The 22,047-nt window shown below is 44.1% G+C and overlaps 2 protein-coding genes across 7 annotated transcripts in view; one reads left to right on the top strand and one right to left on the bottom strand.

Annotated features, from left to right (window-relative positions):
- The window catches only part of macroh2a2 (macroH2A.2 histone), a 41,931-nt gene extending 25,239 nt beyond the window's left edge, over nucleotides 1-16,692 (top strand). Inside the window, exon 10 of the mRNA XM_076286331.1 lies at nucleotides 16,515-16,692. Coding sequence (XP_076142446.1) covers nucleotides 16,515-16,677 — 163 coding nt within the window. The 3' untranslated portion in view covers nucleotides 16,678-16,692. The remainder of the gene's footprint in view (nucleotides 1-16,514) is intronic.
- A 1,291-nt stretch (nucleotides 16,693-17,983) lies between these two features.
- The window catches only part of gbf1 (golgi brefeldin A resistant guanine nucleotide exchange factor 1), a 117,083-nt gene continuing 113,019 nt past the window's right edge, over nucleotides 17,984-22,047 (bottom strand). For all 6 annotated transcript variants that reach the window (XM_076286319.1, XM_076286321.1, XM_076286320.1 and 3 more), the window contains exon 40: nucleotides 17,984-20,401. In XM_076286319.1, coding sequence (XP_076142434.1) covers nucleotides 20,142-20,401 — 260 coding nt within the window. In that variant the 3' untranslated portion in view covers nucleotides 17,984-20,141. The remainder of the gene's footprint in view (nucleotides 20,402-22,047) is intronic.

Here is a 22,047-nt window from a genome sequence, read left to right as displayed (position 1 = left end):
AGAGATGACTTCTGCTGTGCAAAGGTGTTAATGAAGACCAAGTGGATCTAAGTTTAGCCTATTTAAGCAGGTCAAAGCAATCCATTGCAGTAGCCTACTATCTTTTAGTTAAATGTATTTCTTTATGAGGTATTTTTGTCTCTTAGAATAAATTGCTTCCCTTCAAGGTTGGATTTTTCCTCATTGTTTTCATTGTGAGGTTATGATAAATCAAACCAAAATATGATTTTTAAATGTAGGCCTAAATAGTTTTGAAACATCGTGGGCTATACCGATTGGTGGGTTTCTTTTCCCGCCTGCCACTCGGTAGGCTACGCCCACCATAGGCCTACTGAGGAGTTGAGTTTGTGCGTTTGTTTAGTGTTGTCTGTTGTGGCAGGCTCGTAGCCTATCGTTTCCTTTCTGAACATCTGATGAAAATGGCAGAAGCGTTAGATAAAGATCTCGACCCATGTTGCTGTGCGGTTTGTTTGGATCTACTGCAAGATCCTGTAACTATTCCCTGCGGACACAGTTTTTGTATGAGCTGTATCGGGGAGTGCTGGGATCAGGAGCAGCTGGAGGTGTGCAGCTGCCCCCAGTGCCGTCAGATTTTTACCCCAAGACCTGTTTTGAACAAAAACACCATATTGGCGGAGTTGGTGGAGAAACTGAAGACCACACAGGATCCCCCTCAGCTTCCCTATGCTGGACCTGGCGATGTGGAGTGTGACGTTTGCACCGGGAGGAAACTCAAAGCCGTCAAGTTTTGTCTTGTGTGCGTGGCCTTTTACTGTGAATGGCACCTTCAACCTCACTACCAGTCTGCGGCCTTTATGAGGCACGCGCTCACCAAAGCCTCCTCCAAGCTACACGAGAACATCTGCCCTCAACACAATCGGCCTCTTGAGGTGTTCTGTCGTAGTGATGCGAAATGCATCTGCGTTTTGTGTACCATGGATGAACACCGCGGCCACGACACCGTCTCAGTGGCAGCAGCAAGAGCTGCGAAGCAGGTGCGTATTACTCCACAGCAGGTGCTTATAGCCTACTCCACAGGCCTAATTTCCGTGCAAACGTTGCAACTAGCCTGACAAGCCAGACCCACATCAAGATTTGATAGCAGGCACTAGCCTAGAAATCTAGACGCACCCTAGCGGCAGCAACATCTTGATGTGGGTCTGGCTCGTCAGGCTAAGCAGGCCCCTTTGCACAATGAAAAAAGCCAACATTGCTATGCAAAAGAGACACTAATAGATAGCCTGACTGTTTTTATTTTTTCCTTTAAGCATGTCTATCAGCTGTTGCAGCTGTTTAACAATGTTTTAATTATTATTTAGGTCACGGCTGTTTGATAAATATTTTAACGCAGTGACGAAGTAGTCCAACACAGCAGAAATGTTGATCAGAAATGAAATACGTTTTTCTTTATTATTAATTATTATTTTATTAGCGAATTTCGCTTTGTTTTATTTTTTTGTTAATTTCCATATCACTTAGAGGCTATGTGGTTGCCATATGCACACAGTTTATGCAGTCACACACGCAGAGTCGATATTAAAAGGTAGAAAGGGGCAGCCTAAAGTTTGGCGCCTCTACTCCAGCTAGGACAGAGGATCACTCAGATGACACACAACTGAGGGTGGAGGCTAAACGCAAATAAATGCAGTTTATTAGCCTGCGTATCCACCTCTAAACAGTTTGTGCACCTCCAGAAAACCATTTAGTAGGCCTACCACTGGTTATAAACATTAGACAACAACCTCTACCATCACCAAAAACACCCCAGGACTAAGTAACATGACAGGACTTATCACTGACATTAGCTGAGGCACGCATTCGGGCAGCAAGTAGCCTATGGTCAAGCCACACATCAGGCAGAAATTAAATAAGCCCATATCTTACAGGCAGAAATGACATAAGTAAGGGATAATGTATAGAACGCCGGTCATTATTGGGAAATTATCACCCGGAGAGAAGAAATACTCTTTTCTGATTGGCTGGCGGGGTGGCTTTTAATTCTGAATAACGGGACACCTATGAAGTAGAAGTAGAGTATCTGGTAAAAAAAGTTTAATCGGCGTTCCATATCAATGCTTATGAATGGTAACTATACCAACCATAGTAGGACGACGGTTGAGCCTGGAGGCAGGCTTCGCAACAATGGAATCAACTGTAAACAAGCTAACTGTCCATTGCTGTCCATGCTATTGCTGTTATATTGCCAACGAAAGTTGTACAACAAGCTGAACTAGTGGGCTTCTTTTAAAACAAAACCGTGTGTTTCCTTTGCGTGCTATTCATGGGTTTCATCAGGTCCCTTTCCACAGGTGTATAAAATCAAGCGCCTAGATAATGAATGCAGACTGCATGGTGCTTGATTAATACACCTATGGAAAGGGACCTGATGAAACCCATGAATAAAGGCATGGCTTTACAATGGCAACCGGGTGATAAGCGGGATAACGGCCTTCGAGGTGTGTCCTGTTATACGGAATTAATGGACTCGGACGGAGGCAACTGCGCGCGTCGGGGAGTTTTTTGCCCCTCGCCCTCGTCCATTAATTCCGTATAACAGGACACCTCGGCGGCCGTTATCCCTTACATAAGTCCCGACAGGGCGAACCGGACCCCGACGCGCAGCGGAGTAAAGAGGGACTTATTTTCCCAATAATGACCGGCGTTCTATACATTATCCCGCTTATTACACGGCTACTTGCCAAAACGAAATAATAAACTTCCCACAATATGACTTTAGTCTACATAGCCTAGCCCTAGCCTATTTGTTACCGTTCATCGTGGCATTTGCTGAGAAACATAGTTCGCAACAACACACGTTGAACTTGAATCAAACATTCTTTAGAACACAGCTGATCAACCGTCTGCTTTCACTTGTGAATGAAGTTCCAGTTTTTACGTAGTTCTACTTCTACCTGAAGTAGAAGCACAAACTCCGTTGCCATTGACAGCGGTAATTATATGTTTGCAGCGGTAATAGACCTCTCCGGAATAAGTCCTGCCTCTGAAACAGCCGTGTCCACCCAACTTCCGGTCGTCAAATGTCTATGGGAAATAACACGGCATTTTGAAAGATCGTACCTGTCAAACTCTGTAGGTGGCAAAGTAGGAAAAGCTGCTGGGCCGATTGGCCTACACACTTCTGCCATCTAGTGTCCACTGGATTTTTTGATTGTCGGTGCCGTTAAAGTAGAAATATATCAGTAAGAAGCACTAAGCTAACGCACGCTTCAGACGCCGCGACTCCCCGAGTCAAGGTTGTATAGCAACGGCAATGTTTCATAGTTTGTCTTCACCGAAATGGAGTTCGTGGCACCAGAGCCTGTCTACGGAGGTGGCACTAACCCTGTGTGAAATCGTCATGTTTGATAGGTTGTTAATACATTCTGAAAATGTTACTGTTCTGATCAAGGTCATGCAAAATAAAGCTATCGACTCAATACGACTCTGCCTCTGATTCCTAGTATGTTTATCATTATCTGTTTTTTGTGGGGAAAAAAAAATCTTGTCATGTCTTTAGTGTCTTTGTCGGTGATTTCTTTCTTTTTCAAATATCTCAATAACAGCCAACAAACTCTCAGCACAGTCAAACCAATGTTAAGTCGTGTTGAAAAGAGGCTGAACCTTGCAAACGATTTACTTTTATAGACCACTGAAATCACGCGTGAATCACACGTGAAAATAACCATCATGTTAGGTTGTGACTGGTTGTGAGCGAGATCGAACACCCTCCTCCGCCCGCGTACATCGGAACTAGCTGCCGGTTAGCATTAATATTCGTTTACTACTTTAACGGCACCGACAATCAAAACATCCAGTGGAAACCAGATGGCAAGTATGTAGGCCAATCGGCCCACCAGCTTTTTCTACTTTGCCACCTACAGAGTACGATATTTCGAAACGCCATGTTATTTCCCATAGACATTTGATGACCGGAAGTTGGGTGGACACGGATGTATGGAGGCGGGACTTATTCCGGAGAGGTCTATTACATGAAAATATTTTACAGAACTTTGGGAAAGCCCATTCAAGTCAATGGAGCGTTCTACTTGCCTTGTGAAGAGCCGTGTAATAAGCCCATATATCTTACAGGCAGCCAAGTATAAAACACAAATGTGGATAGACCCAGCAAACATTCATCAACAATTCACCTGCTTAGTAGGGCTCATCATGAAAGCCAGGGCTGGCTTCAAGAAGTGAAATTAACAAACGACTTACCGTCAGAAGAGTTGCAGGCGATGAGTGTTCCTGCTAAACCTTCTAAGTACTGTGTCCTTCCATTCACTTACATTTGCGTGTCAAGTCTTTCTCGAATGCAAGCTGCACCAACCGCCCGGCCTTTCTCTCGTGTAGCATTGAGTGTCTGTGTTCGACATTTTTTTTTTTTTCTCAGAGTGGAGAATGAATCCTCACACATTGCCGTGGATGCGCCAAATGTTAATGCATGTTTGAAAGCAGTCAGCACACTGGGCAATCCGATGGTTGTGGCCCGTGAGATGATGTGCTGCATGGTCCAGCCTCCATTGCTTGCTTTTGTGACATTAAAAACTCTCTAGCAACTTCGAACTCAGCGTCAATTATAATTGGTTGTGACAGGTCGAGAATATGCTTCACAGCTTTCACATCAAGGAAGTTATCGCCTCCTGGATTTATAGTGCTGCAAGTGCACTTGCCAGTTGTGAGCTGCGCTCCCTGAATCTACACTCCAGTACCCCAACCACCGAATCGATCGCGTTGTAGTACAATCTCAATCTCAAAGTTCAGTTTCCACGTCATCATCACATATCACATCTGTGTCCTCTTGTAGGCTCCATAACGATGTAACCATCCATCCGTGGGCTCTGTATGTGTCGCTGTTTGGACCCGGGTCTCAGTGAGTTTATTTTAGTAAGTTTATTTTGCATAGCCCATCATGACAGGTGTAAGTGGCATTGCGAGGGATTGTCTTCACGACATTAGCCAATTTAGGATCCTTTTCGATGGCGTAATAAAGCATGGAAAGGAGAAGTCCAGAACCCCCTCTGACATGTCATCAAAGGCGTCAATCTTCCCCCTCTGACATGTCATCAAAAGTATCAATCTTTCCCCGTAGTGGCTACTGGTTTTCAACCAAGAACCCAACTACATCTATTAGTTACAACACCGTTTTTTCCCTAGTTGACTTGCATTGACAAGGGTTGATACCTCATTCCCTGTATTGCAACGCATCTCCTTCTCCTTCCACATTGCATAGCAAGACATGTGGTCCTTCGAAGTTTCATGTTTATGAAATCCACGGTCTTTGGTCATGGCGTGTTTCCAGTTACAATAGACCACACTCTCGCGAAGGCATCCAACGTTCCAGATTTTCTATTGAAGCTGAACATCCGACAGCAAAAACCAATTGCTGCGCCTGCCTCTTATCACTGTACTCCTGTAACTGTTTACAGTGGTAGGGGGCGATAAATGGAGAGTGGTTGGATACTGTTTTAACACAATTTGGACAGGCCTGCCAGTCCCCAGGTCATCAACCGCCATCCGCTGACTAGGAGGGCTTGTAGATCGTTGCTCTGTAGCTGCGCTGGGTAAGTCCGTTGGCGGTTGTCCGATGCTAGCATTAGCCGAAGGTCCAGGCCGGCTCTCAGTCCGATGCTAGCATTAGCCGAAGGTCCAGGCCGGCTCTCAGTCCGATGCTAGCATTAGCCGAAGGTCCAGGCCGGCTCTCAGTCCGATGCTAGCATTAGCCGAAGGTCCAGGCCGGCTCTCAGAGACCGTGGCTGTAGGCCTCCTGGTGGTGGTGGCCGGAGAGTCTGCTGCTGGAGGAGGCTGAAGAGGAGCTCTGAGCCATTTCATAAATCCATTTTTTGTATAATTAGGCTGCCTATGATCTAACTGCCTATGATCTAGACGGACAAACTTTCTGTTCTTTTTTATTCCAAGCAACAACTTGAATTGGATTCTGCACGCTGCAGCTCAACATTATGTTTAGAATGCGAAATGTAAGTTTACTCAGCGACCAATGAGCATTGACCAAGCCTAGTAACTTGCTATACATGCACAACCAAAATGAGGCGTTCTCCCCATTGATTTAATTTTTATTTCCTTTAAGTTACAGTTTGCACATTTAATATTGAAAGAATAACTATAACACGCCATGGCCTATGGTAGGAGGGGCACCAATGACCATAGCGCTGACACTGAGGAGAAGGGCCCAGTGGTAGAACACTGAGGAGAAGGGCCTAGTGATAGAACACTAAGGAGAAGGGCCTAGTGCAGTGTTTCCCAGATAATTGAATTCCATTTGTGGTGGTTGGTTTGCAGAATTAAGTTGAATACAACAGTTTTTAACAAATTAGCACAACGTGGTTATGATGCTAACAAGATTTAAGCAAAATTTTGTACAACCTGGAAAATCATTGTGTGGTGGGCAATGTTGATATTGTGGTGGGCCGCCACAAATAAGTCAATGTATGGGAAACACTGTAGTGGTAGAACAGTCACTGAGGAGAGGGGCCTAGTGATAGAACACTGAGGAGAAGGGCCTAGTGGTAGAACACTGAGGAGAAGGGCCTAGTGGTAGAACACTGAGGAAAAGGGCCTAGTGGTAGAACACTGAGGAGAAGGGCCTAGTCTAGTGATAGAACACTGAGGAGAGGGGCCTAATGGTAGAACACTGAGGAGAAGGGCCTAGTGGTAGAACACTGAGGAGAAGGGCCTAGTGGTAGAAGTAGAAAGGACATTTTCAGAGAGGAGGAATGTTTGTGATGCCCAGCATCCTCCTTGGGTATAAATACAGTGTGTATGAATGCTTGGGTGTAAATACAGTGTGTATGAATGCTTAGGTGTAAATACAGTGTGTATGAATGCTTGGGTGTAAATACAGTGTGTATGAATAGTCTGCCACAAAAAAAAAAACAAAGGTGTTGGAGGAGGTGTGAATTTGGTGAATTGTCAGTAGGGTTGCAAAGGGGCGGAAAATTTCCGGTAAATTTCCGGAAACTTACCGGAAACTTTCCATGGGAAGTTAAGCTGGGGAATTTTGGAAATATTCCAAATTGGAAACTTTCATGGAATTAAAGAAAATAATGGGAATTTACGGGAATTAACTGGGACTTTTTGGTAATTCCTACTGTTTCATATACAGACATTAACATTTTGTTTCGTAATAAGCAATATGATTTTTTTGTTCGTATTTTCGCTTAACTTAGCATACAGAGCTAGCTACCATGCTAGCGGGAATCCCATTCTCTGCCTATGGTTTACTAGCGTGCTAAGATAGCAACACAGAAACCACTGAACTGCCCAAGATACACCATGCCACTCAACAACAAAATCCAATTGGTTGGAACACTGACTGACTGAACTGTTTGTTCAGTTAGAATCCCAGAAAATGGTAAAACAAATAAAAATACAATGACACAACATACCACCCCAACCAAACCTTATAGATTATGTAAGTTATAAGTTGTCAAGCTTAATCAGACAGTTTAATCGTCCCATTATAGTTTATGCAAATTTCACACCAATTTGTGGGAATACATGAGATGACATTTTCACTGGGAATTTATTTTCCCCATGCACATGAACGCACCATAGGTTTCCTTTATGTCTAGTAGCCTATGCTGTGTGCATGGGATTGACGTATGTGCAGGGTAGAAGTTTGAAGTTGCATTAAATCAGGTTGTTTTAACTAATATTATGCTGCAAGATGGGGTTTTGTCCACTACATTTAAGTTTCCTGTTATAGACTAACTTGCCATATTAAAAATTCCCAGTTTATTCCCATTAATTCCCGTTTATTCCCATTAATTTCCGTATATTCCCGTTAATTCCAATGGAAAGTTTCCAACTTTGAAAATTCCCGAAATTGTGCAACCCTAATTGTCACTGGGGTTAAATAAAATATGTTTGTGATGACAGAAACAATTTGAGGAAATAAGGGGGCGATGCCAGAGAAGGGTTGTGAAGAGAAACTGGGAGATGCAGAGGATGAGCGAAGCTTTCCTGGATTACAAGGTGAGTTATGGGAACTTTCCTGGATTACAAGGTGAGTTATGGGAGCTTTCCTGGATTACAAGGTGAGTTATGGGAGCTTTCCTGGATTACAAGGTGAGTTATGGAAACTTTCCTGGATTAAAAGGTGAGTTATGGGAACTTGAATGAGTTACAAGGTGAGTTATGGGAACTTGAATGCTTGATTCCAGGTAAGGAATCTTATGTAAAATCTCATGTCTTATCTCTAAGTAATTTATATTCTCTAAGTTTCCCCTGATGCAACACTATTAATACCAAACATGACATGCGTATCTCTAAAACTAAATTTTTTGTAGATTTGATGTAATTAAGGGGCGTGGGTGGTGATGTCATTTTTGAGAAATGCTCAAGGGTGCCAAAGCAGCATCTGACAGTGTTGCGCGGGTTTGTCACAAGCGGCCCGCGGTCGCCCGATATTTTAATCAACCCGACCGCAACTCGGACCGCGAATATTAATAGGACAAAATTATACCCGACCCGCGATCCGACCCGCTTATTTACAAAAGGTGTGCTTTTGGTTATAGCCTGCATGCAGTGACAGTATAGGCCATTTCTGTAAATCAAACTAATTTATTTGCGAAACTTTATGCAGTAGAACTACACGCAGTAGGCATGCAGGACATTTGCGCAGGAGAGAGAATGAGAATAAGAGCTCAAGCACGCACGCAACCACCAAGGATTAGAACACTAGGATAAGATTTGAAGGCCATGGACATCTTACATAGCCTACATCTTTCTTTCGAAAACAGAAATGGTGAGGCAAGGTAGGCAAGAGAGATACATTGCTGGTCAAAACGTTAGCGTAAGAACTGGTTTATAATGCTGAATGAAGCACAAAGCTTTACTAAAGCACATCCACTGTTTAAAGTCACTAACACAACGAACTAAGGTAACTTGTATGCATGCGCGAACCTATACATACCGGTAGATATGGCTGTGTAGTCTGTGCCATAACATTTATTCCTGCAGGCTGCCCTTTTTGGCTGTCATACTTTTAAATGGCTTTGCAAGAAGTAGGCCTATAGAACTTGTACTACTGTCATCTTCTTTAAGAACTTTTCCCAATATTTCCCATAGCCTATATCGCTTTCCCTGAAGGGGTGTCTTTATTATTTTAACTCGCGTCTTCAGCTTCTTTACTGTTGACTTTACTGTATTGATGCTTTACTGATGCTAGCCTTCTCGTGATTTTCTAAGTAGGCCTATTTGTAGAAAATATATATTTAATTAATTTTAACTGACCCGTCCGCAAATGACCCGAATATCATTAAAATATTTTGTTTATGACTCATAACCGCGGCAGACCGCGCAACACTGGCATCTGACACATTATGAAACGGCATCTGACACATTATGAAACGGCATCTGAACTCTCTTTCTGTAAAACATTGCGTTTATACCCTACTTCTACTGAGGTTCTACTGAGGTTCTGAGAGTGTCCCCATAGACCTCTGAAGTTCGCCTACAAAAAGGAACCAAAGCGGCCATCTTTGCCCATATAAAGAGATCCGGATGTTAATTGAAGCTTAACTACCTGTGGCAAGTTGCATTGCAAGTTAGCTCTGGGATCTGTCTTAACGTAGCAAAGATCACAGGCGCCACTCGAAGGCAGAGGACAAAAAACGTCTGCATTTCAAACTTCTTTGCCCCCGCGAGAGTTTAACAGGTGCGATACTTCAAAAACCCCATGTTATTTTCCCATAGGAAAAAATTGCAATATACCGGATCTCAAAGATGGCAGCTTTTTTGTAGGCGAACTTCAGAGGTCTGTAGTGCCTCAGTATGCACAGGACATAGGCGTGTGGTCTTCATCGGGACTCTCTTCTGCCCCCTACAGGCTGCAGCACAGCAGGCAGAGCAGCACTGTGAACAGGCCCTCAGGGAGCTGCTGCAGTGGGCTCAGACCACGCACTCTGGGCTGAGGGCGGCCATCGGAGACCTGCAGGTGGCAGCAGAGAGCCAAGCTGAAGAGACCCTTGAGCAGCTTGAAAAGGAGATGGATGAGCTGAGTAGGAGATCGGTCGAGCTAGACGGGCTCTCTCGGGAGGACGATCCTGTCCAGTTTCTCCAGGTAACTGTCCAACTTTCAGCTCATCAGTCCCAGTTGCCCCAAATAAAACGATGAAACGTTGGGTTGTGATCCAGTTAGTGCAATTATCGTAACACCCCCAATTATCACCACTTTTGTTCGGAAATTCTAAAACAACGATGTTTTTCAATACTTCAAAATAACATTTGAAAAAATGAACCTTACATTTTTCAATAGCCATAGGTGTGTAGATTTGAACAAAATCTGGTTTGGTTCTTAACGGGAGCATTTACTGCCTGAAATATCCGATTTTGTTTACCACGCTCGGAGTTATAGTAGTGCTGGCCTGATGGGTCGCCTATTTACGCCGTTTCAAAGGCACATGAACGGTTAGACCGAGAATTCTCGTCATGAAATTAAAATTCCACTGGAGCTCCAAGCGGATGTGTACACTACTGTACACGCAGCCTTACAACACTGTTTACAGCTCTTCGAGTCACGGTAAAATGTCATTTTTGGTACATAGCTAATTTAGATACACCTATGGTGTGGGTGCTGGCGTTTCTTTAGGAATCCAGCGTCTTGATATGTATAGAAATGGATATTAAGCAGTGGCGGACCGTCAGGGCCTTCCAGGCCTTCTCTGAAGGCCTAACTATTTTTAAACTAATTAAAAATAATAGTGTCTTTAATAACATTGCACTTTAGCATTTATTATTTGCTTCTGCTTCTCCTTCCCGATCGTTCTTGACTACTGATATCCTACCACTTTCCGCTATGTTATCTGATTGACCTATTGTGTGAACAAATAGTGAGGGCGTGCGATACATTTTTATCCAATCGCATGTCCTCCTTGTTAAGGCCCGCATCAGGCCTTCACAAGGAATCACTGCGTTTTTAGTACCAAAGCATGTTTGGATTCGGGTTGATAGATGGCTACATCTGACTGATTAGCCAATCAAATCGACCTATTATGGCAAGGTAGGCAGGACTGACTGCAGTTGGGCCTGCAATGTTCAAAAAGAATACCCGGAACCGTTCATTAATTTTGACGCTATCTATTTGACTTGTGGGACTTCTTACGTGGGTATCTTCTGTCAGTCATACTGATATTCACTGGAAAAGTACATGTCACACTGACATGGCTATGGTTATAGTTATGGACAGTATATTGACCGTTTTTGTTTTAAAATATATATATTGATAAGCCTTCATTAAGCAAAATTATATAATGTAACGTTAACGTTACAGTGTCAACTGGACTACATGTTAGCGAGATGCACATAACGTCAGCTAGATATGCACGTAGCTGGTCAGTAGCCTATGCAGGAATTGGTAAGTTTTGTTTCATGTTTATTTGATAACATAGACTTGTAATACATGCTTGTAATCTGGCCCTTTTCTATATAAAAAAGTGGTTTTGTGCTGCTTGGAAACCGCAGTGCTTGGTTAGGCTACTACTAGATTGTATGCTAGCTTGAAGTTGTGTGTGAGTTGATGTGGCTTTGGTGAAGCTGTCTGGATCGGCATCTGTGTGAAAATTGTCATTTGCCTTGGTTTCCTGCCCTGCTAGTTAGTCTGACTTTTTATATCTCTACGTTTTGTGAACATTATTGGTGAAATCCATGGCGTGGCCATCAGACATTCTGAAATAGCCAACAAGCAGTAGTAGCAGCATAGGGCAAGACACTTTCTTGTTGAGACACTTTCTCATAATATGTTTGGCAAACAGGATAGCCTACTGTAGTTCCACATTAGCTTTTGAGTAATCACATCAGCAGCACAAACTAAAACAGTTGCACTGTAACGTTAACGTTAAAACTACAGCTAAATAGGAGAGCCCTACAAACAGTCTGAAGCAAGTTTGCTGATGTCAGATTAAACTATTAAATGATTTGGATACATCATTGTAGACCTGTGGCAGTGCCATATGTGCGTGCAAGTCATGAACATAAGTTAGGCAACCGATAGCCTAAATATTTCAAAATAGTCTGCACAAACCCATACTTGAGCGCACTTGGTGTTCAGATGTGCGTAAGAAAGAGAGAACTTTTCCCCACGCCGTGAAATGCTGGGAAATTGCACATTTTAATGCTGAAATGAGAAAAAAATCTTTGGGGGGTATCCCCCACTGAACGCCCCCCTATTATTATTTTTTGTCAAAAAATAGTCATCATTGAAGGCCTAACCACTGAACGCACGGTCCACCACTGATATTAAGGGACACATACACGCAAGACGGCAGAAATACGGGAATGACGGTAATAGGGGGAGTTCCGATAAATGTGCGTAAGTACACCCTGCTGAAAAAACCAGCTTATGCTGGTAGCTGGTTTTAGCTGGTTTAAGCTGGTCTTTGCTGGTTTTCTTCCAGCTCTTGCTGGTCTTTGCTGGTGTAGCTGGTTGGACCACCAGCTGGATATGCTGGCGTGACCATCTGAGGAAGCTGGTCATGCTGGTTTGACCAGCCTGTCGTGTGGGATACAGCTGGTGCAAGATGGTCATGCTGGTGACCAGCCTGCCAAGCTTGACATTGTTGGTGTAAGATGGTCATGCTGGTTTGACCAACATAAGCTGGCACGGCCAGTTAAACCAGCAGTGTAGACCAGCAACACCAGCTAAAATGACCAGCTTGAGGTGGTACGACAAGCAAAACCAGCTGAATTACCATCGTTAGGTGGGTAAACCAGCTGAAGGTATGTTTTCGCAAGAGATTTGCTGGTCTAGCTGGTCAACCATCATAGGGTGGTCAAACAAGCTGGTCAACCAGCAAACCACCTTTAGCTGGTCAGGCTGTTTTTTTCAGTAGGGCAGTTGTGTGCAGAATAATAGCAGTGTGTTAAATTAGAATAGCTGTTAATTGTTGTGGCAGCCATGGCCTACTGGTTAGCCCTGGCCTAGCGTGTCACAGCATATCCCTCTAATGTGGAAGTGATTCTGATTCTAAGTATTTCTGACCAGCAGACAGGGCCCTGTGAATGGCTCATGAGTTCCTCTGTGTAAACCACCATTTTGTCTCTTGGTGTCGGAGCACAGATCCTGCAGCGGATGCCGACCTCGTACGAAACCAAGAGCTTTAAGCCTCCACGCTTGTCTTTTGAGCTCATAAAAACAACTGTCACTGAATTCAAGGGAGTAGTTGAAAAAATCTGCCCATTGATTGAGGAGAACGTTTCTAAAAAAGGTAAGAGATATGATCTCAATACTGTAGGCTGGAAGTGACTTACCAAGCTGTTTGTAAGTGAACACCTTTAACCAAGTGGATAGTTGTTTGTAGATTGTTACAGGAGTCTTTCATTTCTAAATTTTTTTTTTCCAATATTTACAAAAAATATTTCTGATGTTACTAAATGGTCGCCTTGGATTGGTCTTGCTTTAGTCAGCTTGCACAAATAGTGAAACCAAATCAGTGCTTGAAGTTCCATCTGTTGCTTCAAACAAGGAAAGTCTAATTCACCACATTGATGAAAGAGCAACAGGCTTCACCATGGTATTCTCGACATTGTGGCCACTTCCAGTTCCATGGCCACTTGGTGAAAACAAACGCATCGATCCATCCATCTATGACAACACTGGTTTGGTTTTCACCGAGTGCAGCCCATGGACTGCACTTTGTCTCAAGAGACCATGACGTGTCTGCGATGTGGAGAATTGAAGAGCCTGATCTGAATTTAATTTGGTGGAGGTTGGAGCTGAGAATCTCCAGAGCTTTGTTTCTCATGGGACTTCTCTTTAAACGTCCTCAGTGGTGAAGGCCACAGAGCTGGCAGGCATTCAGTTCCATGTGGGCAAGGTAAAGCGGCAGCTCTGCACCAGCACGCACCAAGACCGCTTCACCACCGACGCCGCCGTCTGCTTGACAGCCACCCTTGAGTACCTGATAGGTGAGCTCCAACAGCCTTGAGTACCGGATAGGTGAGCTCCAACAGCCTTGAGTACCGGATAGGTGAACTGCAGCAGCTTTGAGTACCTGATAGGTGAACTGCAGAACCCTTGAGTAGGTGAGCTCCAGCAGGTTCCAACTGCTGGTAAAAACAGGGACACTATATATTTTTACACATGATAAATGTTTCAATTATTTTATAATTGAATGACTATTCAAAACTCATGACCCATCCTTAATTGAAACACCCTGTTACTGTTATATCAGGAAACCATTTTTAAAATAGGCAAGGTTTGTTTGACAATTTGTGTGTTCGACAGTAGGAGTATGCTTCCTGTAAGAATGTGTTTGTATTGTGTGTGTGCTTATCCAGCCGAATTATTGGAGTTATCTGGCAACGCAGCAAAGGACGACAGAAAGGGATGCATAACCCCCCATCACATCAAGCAAGCTGTAGTCAGTGATGAGGAGATCAAGCAGGTAACACACACACACACACACACACACTGTGACGGCCCACGTCTCTCCTGTGCTTAGCTAGTACTTCCTGTTACCAATCAACAATTGCCATCGTCAGTCCAGATGGGGGCGGTTATTGTAATTAAGTCAGTGCCACGGCAGAGTTAAAAGATAGTTGGACGCAGGCAATGGAAAGAGAGAGAGAGAGAACGTAGCCTACAGCAACACTATAATCCGTTTCTTTTGAGTCTTAGAAAAGTGCAATCAATACACACAACTATGACAAAGAAAAGCAAACTAAAGCATAGTGGAGCAGTGTTTCCAAAGCCCCGCTACGCACACACCAACGCACACATCGCACCTACACTGATCGTTTGCCAGAGGAACTGTTTTCGTTTCACAAACACTGACTAATGCCCACGTTTCCCCGTTACTCCGAAATACTCATATATTTTTTTGACCATCCTTTTTGAAAGAACAATCATCCCTGTTTCCAAAACTGAGCTCAAAAAAAGTGACGTCTGACTAAGTATTTTGTGATATTTACTGCCGATGAACTCACAAACTATGGTATTGTTTTGTTGAACTACGGTACAAAACAAGTACTAAATGGGCCAAAACTCAAAAGGACATTTGAACATTGGGGTTTTCCTGTTATCTGTCATTGATGTGCTGTTTCAACTGTAGAGTGTATGAATTCATGGTGATTTTTGATGTTTATGAGTATGTGGATCTTGTGGTGCTTCTGGTGAGGGCCAGACAATTTTATTTAATTTGATTCTGATTTCACTGTTGACTGAAGGGGCTCATGGGTTAATGTTATAACTGTGACATTTTCACTGTGTGCTCCTGTAACATTTTGTGTTGGAAAGTTGGTAGCTTATGCTGTCTGGCACCCCTTTAATTAACTACTTGGAAAATAAAACATAACTTTAAACCAGCTACAGAATCGTTACAACACACACAAAAAGTAAACTCACTGAAGAAGAAGGTTACCCTGGCAGGCCAGCGAACCCTTCTTTTTCTGTGAGCATTTTTTCAGCAGTTTGCAAAAGGAGTGCATTACCACCATCTGCTGGACTGAAGTGTGATGGCAAATGTACCCTGTAGCCTTGGGTGAATAAGTCGAATAGGCAGCTCTGTCTCTCCATTGCCCGTAGTGTGACAAGGATAAAACCTGGTGGAAACGAACTTTTCCGTCAGGCATGTTGGGTTATGGGTAAACTGCATGACGCTGCTCCCGTGTGTTAACTGCAGTGCTCAATAGCCCCACGAGTCCACATTAGTGCTATAATCGCACGGAAGAATGAAGACAAGAAATGCTTTCTTATACAGCCTTATACAGCCTGCCCCTGTGCTACCTCATAGCTTCGGACATTATGCCAAATCAATGTATAAACCTCGGTTAAAAAGCGGGAGGTTACGGCATTTGACTCGAGGTGTGCAGGACTAGACTCCCAGGTCTCGCCTTAAATTAGTGGGTTGTGGTGTCCGACCTGTCGTTGCTGTTTGGCCTTCCTCCTCAGCTCCTGCAAGAGATCTACATCTCCAAGGTGGAGCCCCGAGTCACCGCGGGCAAAAAGCTGAACTGCAGGAAAGGCAAGAGGAGACCCACTGGTCAGAGGAACAAAAGGAAGCCAGGGCGCACGCCCAAAGGTAGCTCTTACACGCACACACACACACACACGTATCCATCCTGTGGTTGACTGTCTAGAGGGGCTGAGGGTGCCTTGTCCAGTTGTGTCGCCAGCCTACAGTGAGAGGGTCTTCAAAAGTGAGAAATGTGGAAGGAGATGTACTGCACAATAAAACCATACCACACACACACACACACATAAACAATTAAACTCTTCTGCTTTCCATCTTTGACTTCTCACCTGTTGTAATATAATAATAATAATATAATTCTGCTTTCCATCTTTGACTTCACCTGTTGTAATATAATAATTCATGTTTTATGTTCTTCCCATTCTGCATTCTTTTTTCATCCTATTCCTTCTCTTCCATTTTCATTTTTCTTTCTCTCACATCTCTCCTTCACCTTCCCCTCCTGTCTTTTTATACCCTCATCCTCTCTCTCCATCGCTCCATTTCCTCCTCCTCTCCCTCTCCTCCTCCTCTTCCCTCCTGCAGAAATGGTTTCCCCAAGCAGACAGCAGCCCAGCTCATCCTGAAGGCCATCTCCAGTCACTTTGTTAGCACGACGACCTCTCTGAAAAACATATACTTTGTGCTGTTTGACAGCGAGACCATCGGCGTCTACCTGCAGGAGTTGGCCAAGCTAGACGCCAAGTGAGGAGATCCAACCAATCACAGCGCTTCAGTCCTGCGTTTTTGTTCTTGTTCGTTTTGTTTTATAGCATTTTGCCAGTTGCCATGGAGATTCCAGAGAGCCAACCCACCACAGTGCTTCATTCCTGCGTTGTTGTTGTTTTGTAATTCTCATGCATGAGCAGCTACCTCTGTGATTGGCTCACGAGTGACAGCCTACTCACCACCAGCACAGGCCTGTCATGAAGGATGAGATTGCAATAAATAAAGTTATTTAAATAAAGTTGAATATGAAGTTGTTAGGTTTGCTTTATTTCTTTCTCACACACACACACCCCCACCCCATAACTACCGGTACATGGCCCTATTTTCTGTGCTTTCAGTACTTCCTGTTTAATCAGCTGAGATAGAATGTGGACAGTGTTCCATGCCAGATACTTTCATATATTCCATGGGCGGTATTGTGTCTAACTGATCATGTTCTACACATTTCATGGACGTGATGGATCCGGTAATGGCATTGTGAACGATGACCTTGAAGTTTCCCTCATGGTCACTTTTTAGACTGATAAGGTGTAGCACATTCTTCTAATACTGTTAATAATGCAATACAATAATAATGTAATATTCTTTATGTTGTAGTCTTAACCAAGTATATATTTGCAACGTTGATAACAGTAATGACAATCATTGGTGGTTATTAAATGATGTAATGATGGCCCATGTCAAGAATTATCAAAAGCTGTTTTCAGGATGCCCAGGAGGCTTTGAGAGAATCATCAAAAGCTGTTTTCAGGATGCCGAGGAGGCTTTGGGAGAAAGACCTGAACACATGGGCGGATTATGAACTTTTGGGCCCCTGGGCCCAGATGTATTAAGGGCCCCCCACTTATTGTCGTATATGTGGGAGGGGGGGTTTGGGGGTCCTCCCCCAGAAAATGTATAATTTGTTTGATGTGATTTCCTGTATTCTGGTGCATTTTGGGGATGGCCAATACTAAATTCAATCAGATTCATAGCCTACATCCTGATTTGTTGATATTGAGGCAATGATTCCATGCAAAGGCTTGGGCTTCAGGGCCCCCTGGGCCTGACCCCTTGGGCCCGTGCAGTAATCCATCCCTGCCTGAACAGCTCGCCTGTCCGTCTCCTCGGGGTCAGACCCTCATGCAAAAAACTTAATCACGTGGGCGGTCCCTGATATTCCCAGGCGGCCTGAACGCACCATTGGAGTAGAGCGGGCTGGGGAGTCATATTTACAAGAACATAATCCAAATCAAGCGAAAGTTCTGCTTTTTCACTGCAGTACAATGAACCAGGCATCAGAAACACATGTTTACCTTGTATTTATTACATAATAAAAAGTACATGGCCATTTATTTATATATACACAATATTTCCAGCTCAAAATTAGTTCCTGATTTCAGCTAAGAATGCAGTACAACATACAGAACTGAACTCACACAGAGGGAACAGTCCGAACTGAGGAGGAGAGAACCACAGGACCGCGGTTCTGCCCCTTCTCCTCCGGCCTTGTGCTCCGTTAGAACTGAGGAGAGACCCAGAGGAATGCGGTTCTGCCCCTCCGGCCTTGTGCTCCCTGTGTGGATCCTTTACCAAAGACTATAAGCAGCCCCCCTCTGGTGGTGTGTGAGTGTGTGTGAGAGACAGAGAGGAGGGCCATCACCTTCATAGTGTTACGCTGTGTGTGTGTGTGCTGGGGAGATGGCTGCCGTACTGCTGTAAGGCTACAGGTGAGTGGAGTCCTGTTGGCTCTGACCACATTGAGGGAGATTCTCTGGGCAGCTCTGGAGGTTCTGACTCTTAACTGGTCTCCTAACAGAGTCTCCTTTCTAATATAGCGATTCACACTGACCGCCACGAGTCACCTTACAAACGTGCCTCTCACCAGCGGGTCTCAGTTATGGTCCACAGGGAGGTGGTGGGGAGGTTTGGGGTGCACAGGGAGGTGGTGGGGAGGTTTGGGGTGCACAGGGAGGTGGTGGGGAGGTTTGGGGTACCAGACGGCTCTCTTCCCCAGTGCTCTTGCACTGCACACTAGATAGGATCCGTCTCAAACAATGTGTGACCTTTACTTCACTGGCAAAACACTAGGACTGGACCCTCTAGCTGAGCGGCCATTAGTGATGCTTTGAGGACAGGAGCCGCCGTGTCCAGTGCCGATGGCTGGGGAGGACCGAGAGTCTTCACTCTCCTCCGGCGTTGTAAAGTGACCGGGCTCAGAGCTCACGCACCAGACGAGTACCATGGCAGACCGCATCACATCCACATGCCATACAAACACTCCTATTGCACACAACGCAACACATCCACATGCCATACAAACACTCCTATTGCACACAACGCAACACATCCACATGCCATACCGTCACTCCTACCACACGCAACACAACTGCTTTTAAATAATCTCTTTAAGACGTGAAAATCATTTCAAAATAAAATGACAATAATAAAATTAAAAAAACCTGACTCTGGAATTCAAAGGCTAGATCTGCTATTAGCGATACCACCTCTTCTACTCCATAACCCCTCCCATCGTGACTAACCCCTCCCACTAGTGGAGGAGGAATGTTCTAGAACGCCGCTGCATCATAATAGAAGCTCCATGGTCTGGATTCATGGGTGGAGACACAAGCAGCCTGAAGGTGCTGTAGCCTCTGACCGGGAGCAGGGGGGCCAGCTCTACCCAGACAGGTGGACCCATCAGCAGGTCAGATCTAAGGGTCACGTCCAGGAAGATGTCCCCAACTCACCCGTGGAATAATAATTAACTCTTTGGATTTCCCTGAAGGATTTCATGTTGTAGTCCCCCCCCCCGCCCCCATTTTATATTAAAAAATAGAATGATCTGTGTGTGTGTGTGTGTGAGATAGAGAGTTTCCTCAGACTCCTGTCCATTTTAGCTGATGGAGCGCCCCCTGCTGTTTAGACTCCAGCTCAACGTGGACACTAAGGTGCAGAACCTGCGCTGGCGAGCAGCTCCCTGCAAGGGTCTGTGCTGCACGTGGAGCTCAGGGGCAGTCGGTTGGTCAGTCGGTTAGATAGATAGATGAGGATGCAAACAGTGGGTTCTGTGTGCTCTCAGGCCGTGTAGACCGCTGCGGCCCTCCAGCCTCTAGCTCAGTAGAGTAATCTTAGTAATAATAATTAGAATAATAAATATCTCCGTTTGAGAGGGTGGCTCCAACACAGGAGGACGCAGTCTGACTATAGCTACACCTGACAACGCTACAGAACTGCTGCTGTTGTAAAAATAAGTGTGTGTGTGTGTAGGCCACCATTTTTACTGTTGTGTGTGTGTGTGTGTGTGTATGCTTTGTACATGGTGACCATGCTGCCAGTTATGCTTCATTCTTTGTCACAGGCCCTTGGTGAAGTCATTTCCTTCTGAGTGATTATGTCATTTCCTGTCCAGCACTAATGGTATGGGTTAAAAGGGGGTGGAGGAGTTGGGGGTGCGGGGGGGTATTACTTGACCTCCGTGGGGTCGACGGGGTCAGAGGCTCGCTGAGTGGAAAGAAGGGGAACGGGGGAGGTGGCCTCGATGAGGGCGGGATTTAAGATGATTGGCAGGGACATGGGCGGCACGCCGACCTGTAGGGGCGAGGCCAGAGGCTGCAGGATGAGTGGTGATTGGCTGAGAGACGGGGGCGACTCTGGAGGGGACATCTTCACTGGGGTAGGCATGGGCGGGGTGGAGGGGGGCACTGGGGACGATCTGTCCGTACCTGAGGACAACACAGAAGATCAGGATTAAACACAGAAGATCAGGATTAAACACAGAAGATCAGGATTAAACACTAAACAAGACCAGGATTAAACACTAAACAAGACCAGGATTAAACACAGAAGATCAGGATTAAACACTAATCAAGATCAGGATTAAACACAGAAGATCAGGATTAAACACAGAAGATCAGGATTAAACACAGAAGATCAGGATTAAACACTAATCAAGATCAGGATTAAACACAGAAGATCAGGATTAAACACTAATCAAGATCAGGATTAAACACAGAAGATCAGGATTAAACACAGAAGATCAGGATTAAACACAGAAGATCAGGATTAAACACAGAAGATCAGGATTAAACACTAAGCAAGATCAGGTTTAAACACAGAAGATCAGGATTAAACACTAAACAAGACCAGGTTTAAACACAGAAGATCAGGATTAAACACAGAAGATCAGGATTAAACACTAAACAAGACCAGGATTAAACACAGAAGATCAGGATTAAACAGGATTGTCTTAAAAACAAAGTTATCTCACATGTAGGATTCTGTCATATATCTTACAGGTGGAGCTCCGCCTCTACTAACATTGTGGATCTCAAATGTGCTTTAATAGTGCTGTGCGTGCAAATATCCCACTATGGTCGTGCATACCATACAACAACTGATGACAATTGATTTATTTGATGTTATAGGTTAGACACAAAAAATGACCGCAGTGTAGATTAAGCTATCGCTCATGAATGCGGAAGTAATTGTTTTTAAATAGAGGCGGTCTTGTGCGTCTCCACGTTTCACGATTGGCCAACGTCATCCAAACACCGAGAACGCGCACAGATCTGAGCTGAAAGCCTAGTTTGACTAATATGTCACATAACTGCTATCGTAGTATCACTTAACGTATACCCCTGAGTCAAGGCTTTGTCAAGCCTCGATATGTCTACATAGCCTAGATATGTCTAACGTGCTTCGTAGTATACCCCACAAGATTAAACACTAAGATTAGGATTAAACACAGAAGATCAGGATTAAACACAGAACATCAGGATTAAACACAGAAGATCAGGATTAAACACTAAGCACACAGAAGATCAGGATTAAACACTAAGATCAGGATTAAACACAGAAGATCAGGATTAAACACTAAGATCAGGATTAAAGACTAAGATTAGGATTAAACACAGAAGATGAGGATTAAACACTAAGGACACAGAAGATCAGGATTAAACACTACGCAAGATCAGGATTAAACACAGAAGATTAGGATTAAACACTAAGATCAGGATTAAACACTAAGGACACAGAAAATTAGGATTAAACACTAAAATGAGGATTAAACACTAAGATCAGGATTAAACACTAAGGACACAGAAGATCAGGATTAAACACTAAAATGAGGATTAAACACTAAAATGAGGATTAAACACTAAGATCAGGATTAAACACTAGATCAGGATTAAACACTAAGATCAGGATTAAACACTAAAATGAGGATTAAACACTAGATCAGGATTAAACACTAAGATCAGGATTAAACACTAAGCAAGGCTAAGCAAACACTAATAATCCCTGTAGAGAAGCATCATTCATTCCTGCTGCTGTGTTACGGTTGCTTTAGCTATGACAGCCTGTGATAACA

This window comes from Alosa pseudoharengus, unplaced genomic scaffold (assembly GCF_046254945.1).
Source record: "Alosa pseudoharengus isolate Yale_2024_CS ecotype anadromous, Long Island Sound unplaced genomic scaffold, YU_APseudo_1.1 YU_APseudo_1.1_scf_15, whole genome shotgun sequence".
Classification (NCBI taxonomy): Eukaryota; Metazoa; Chordata; class Actinopteri; order Clupeiformes; family Clupeidae; genus Alosa; species Alosa pseudoharengus.
This window is presented reverse-complemented; position numbering and strand designations above follow the sequence as displayed.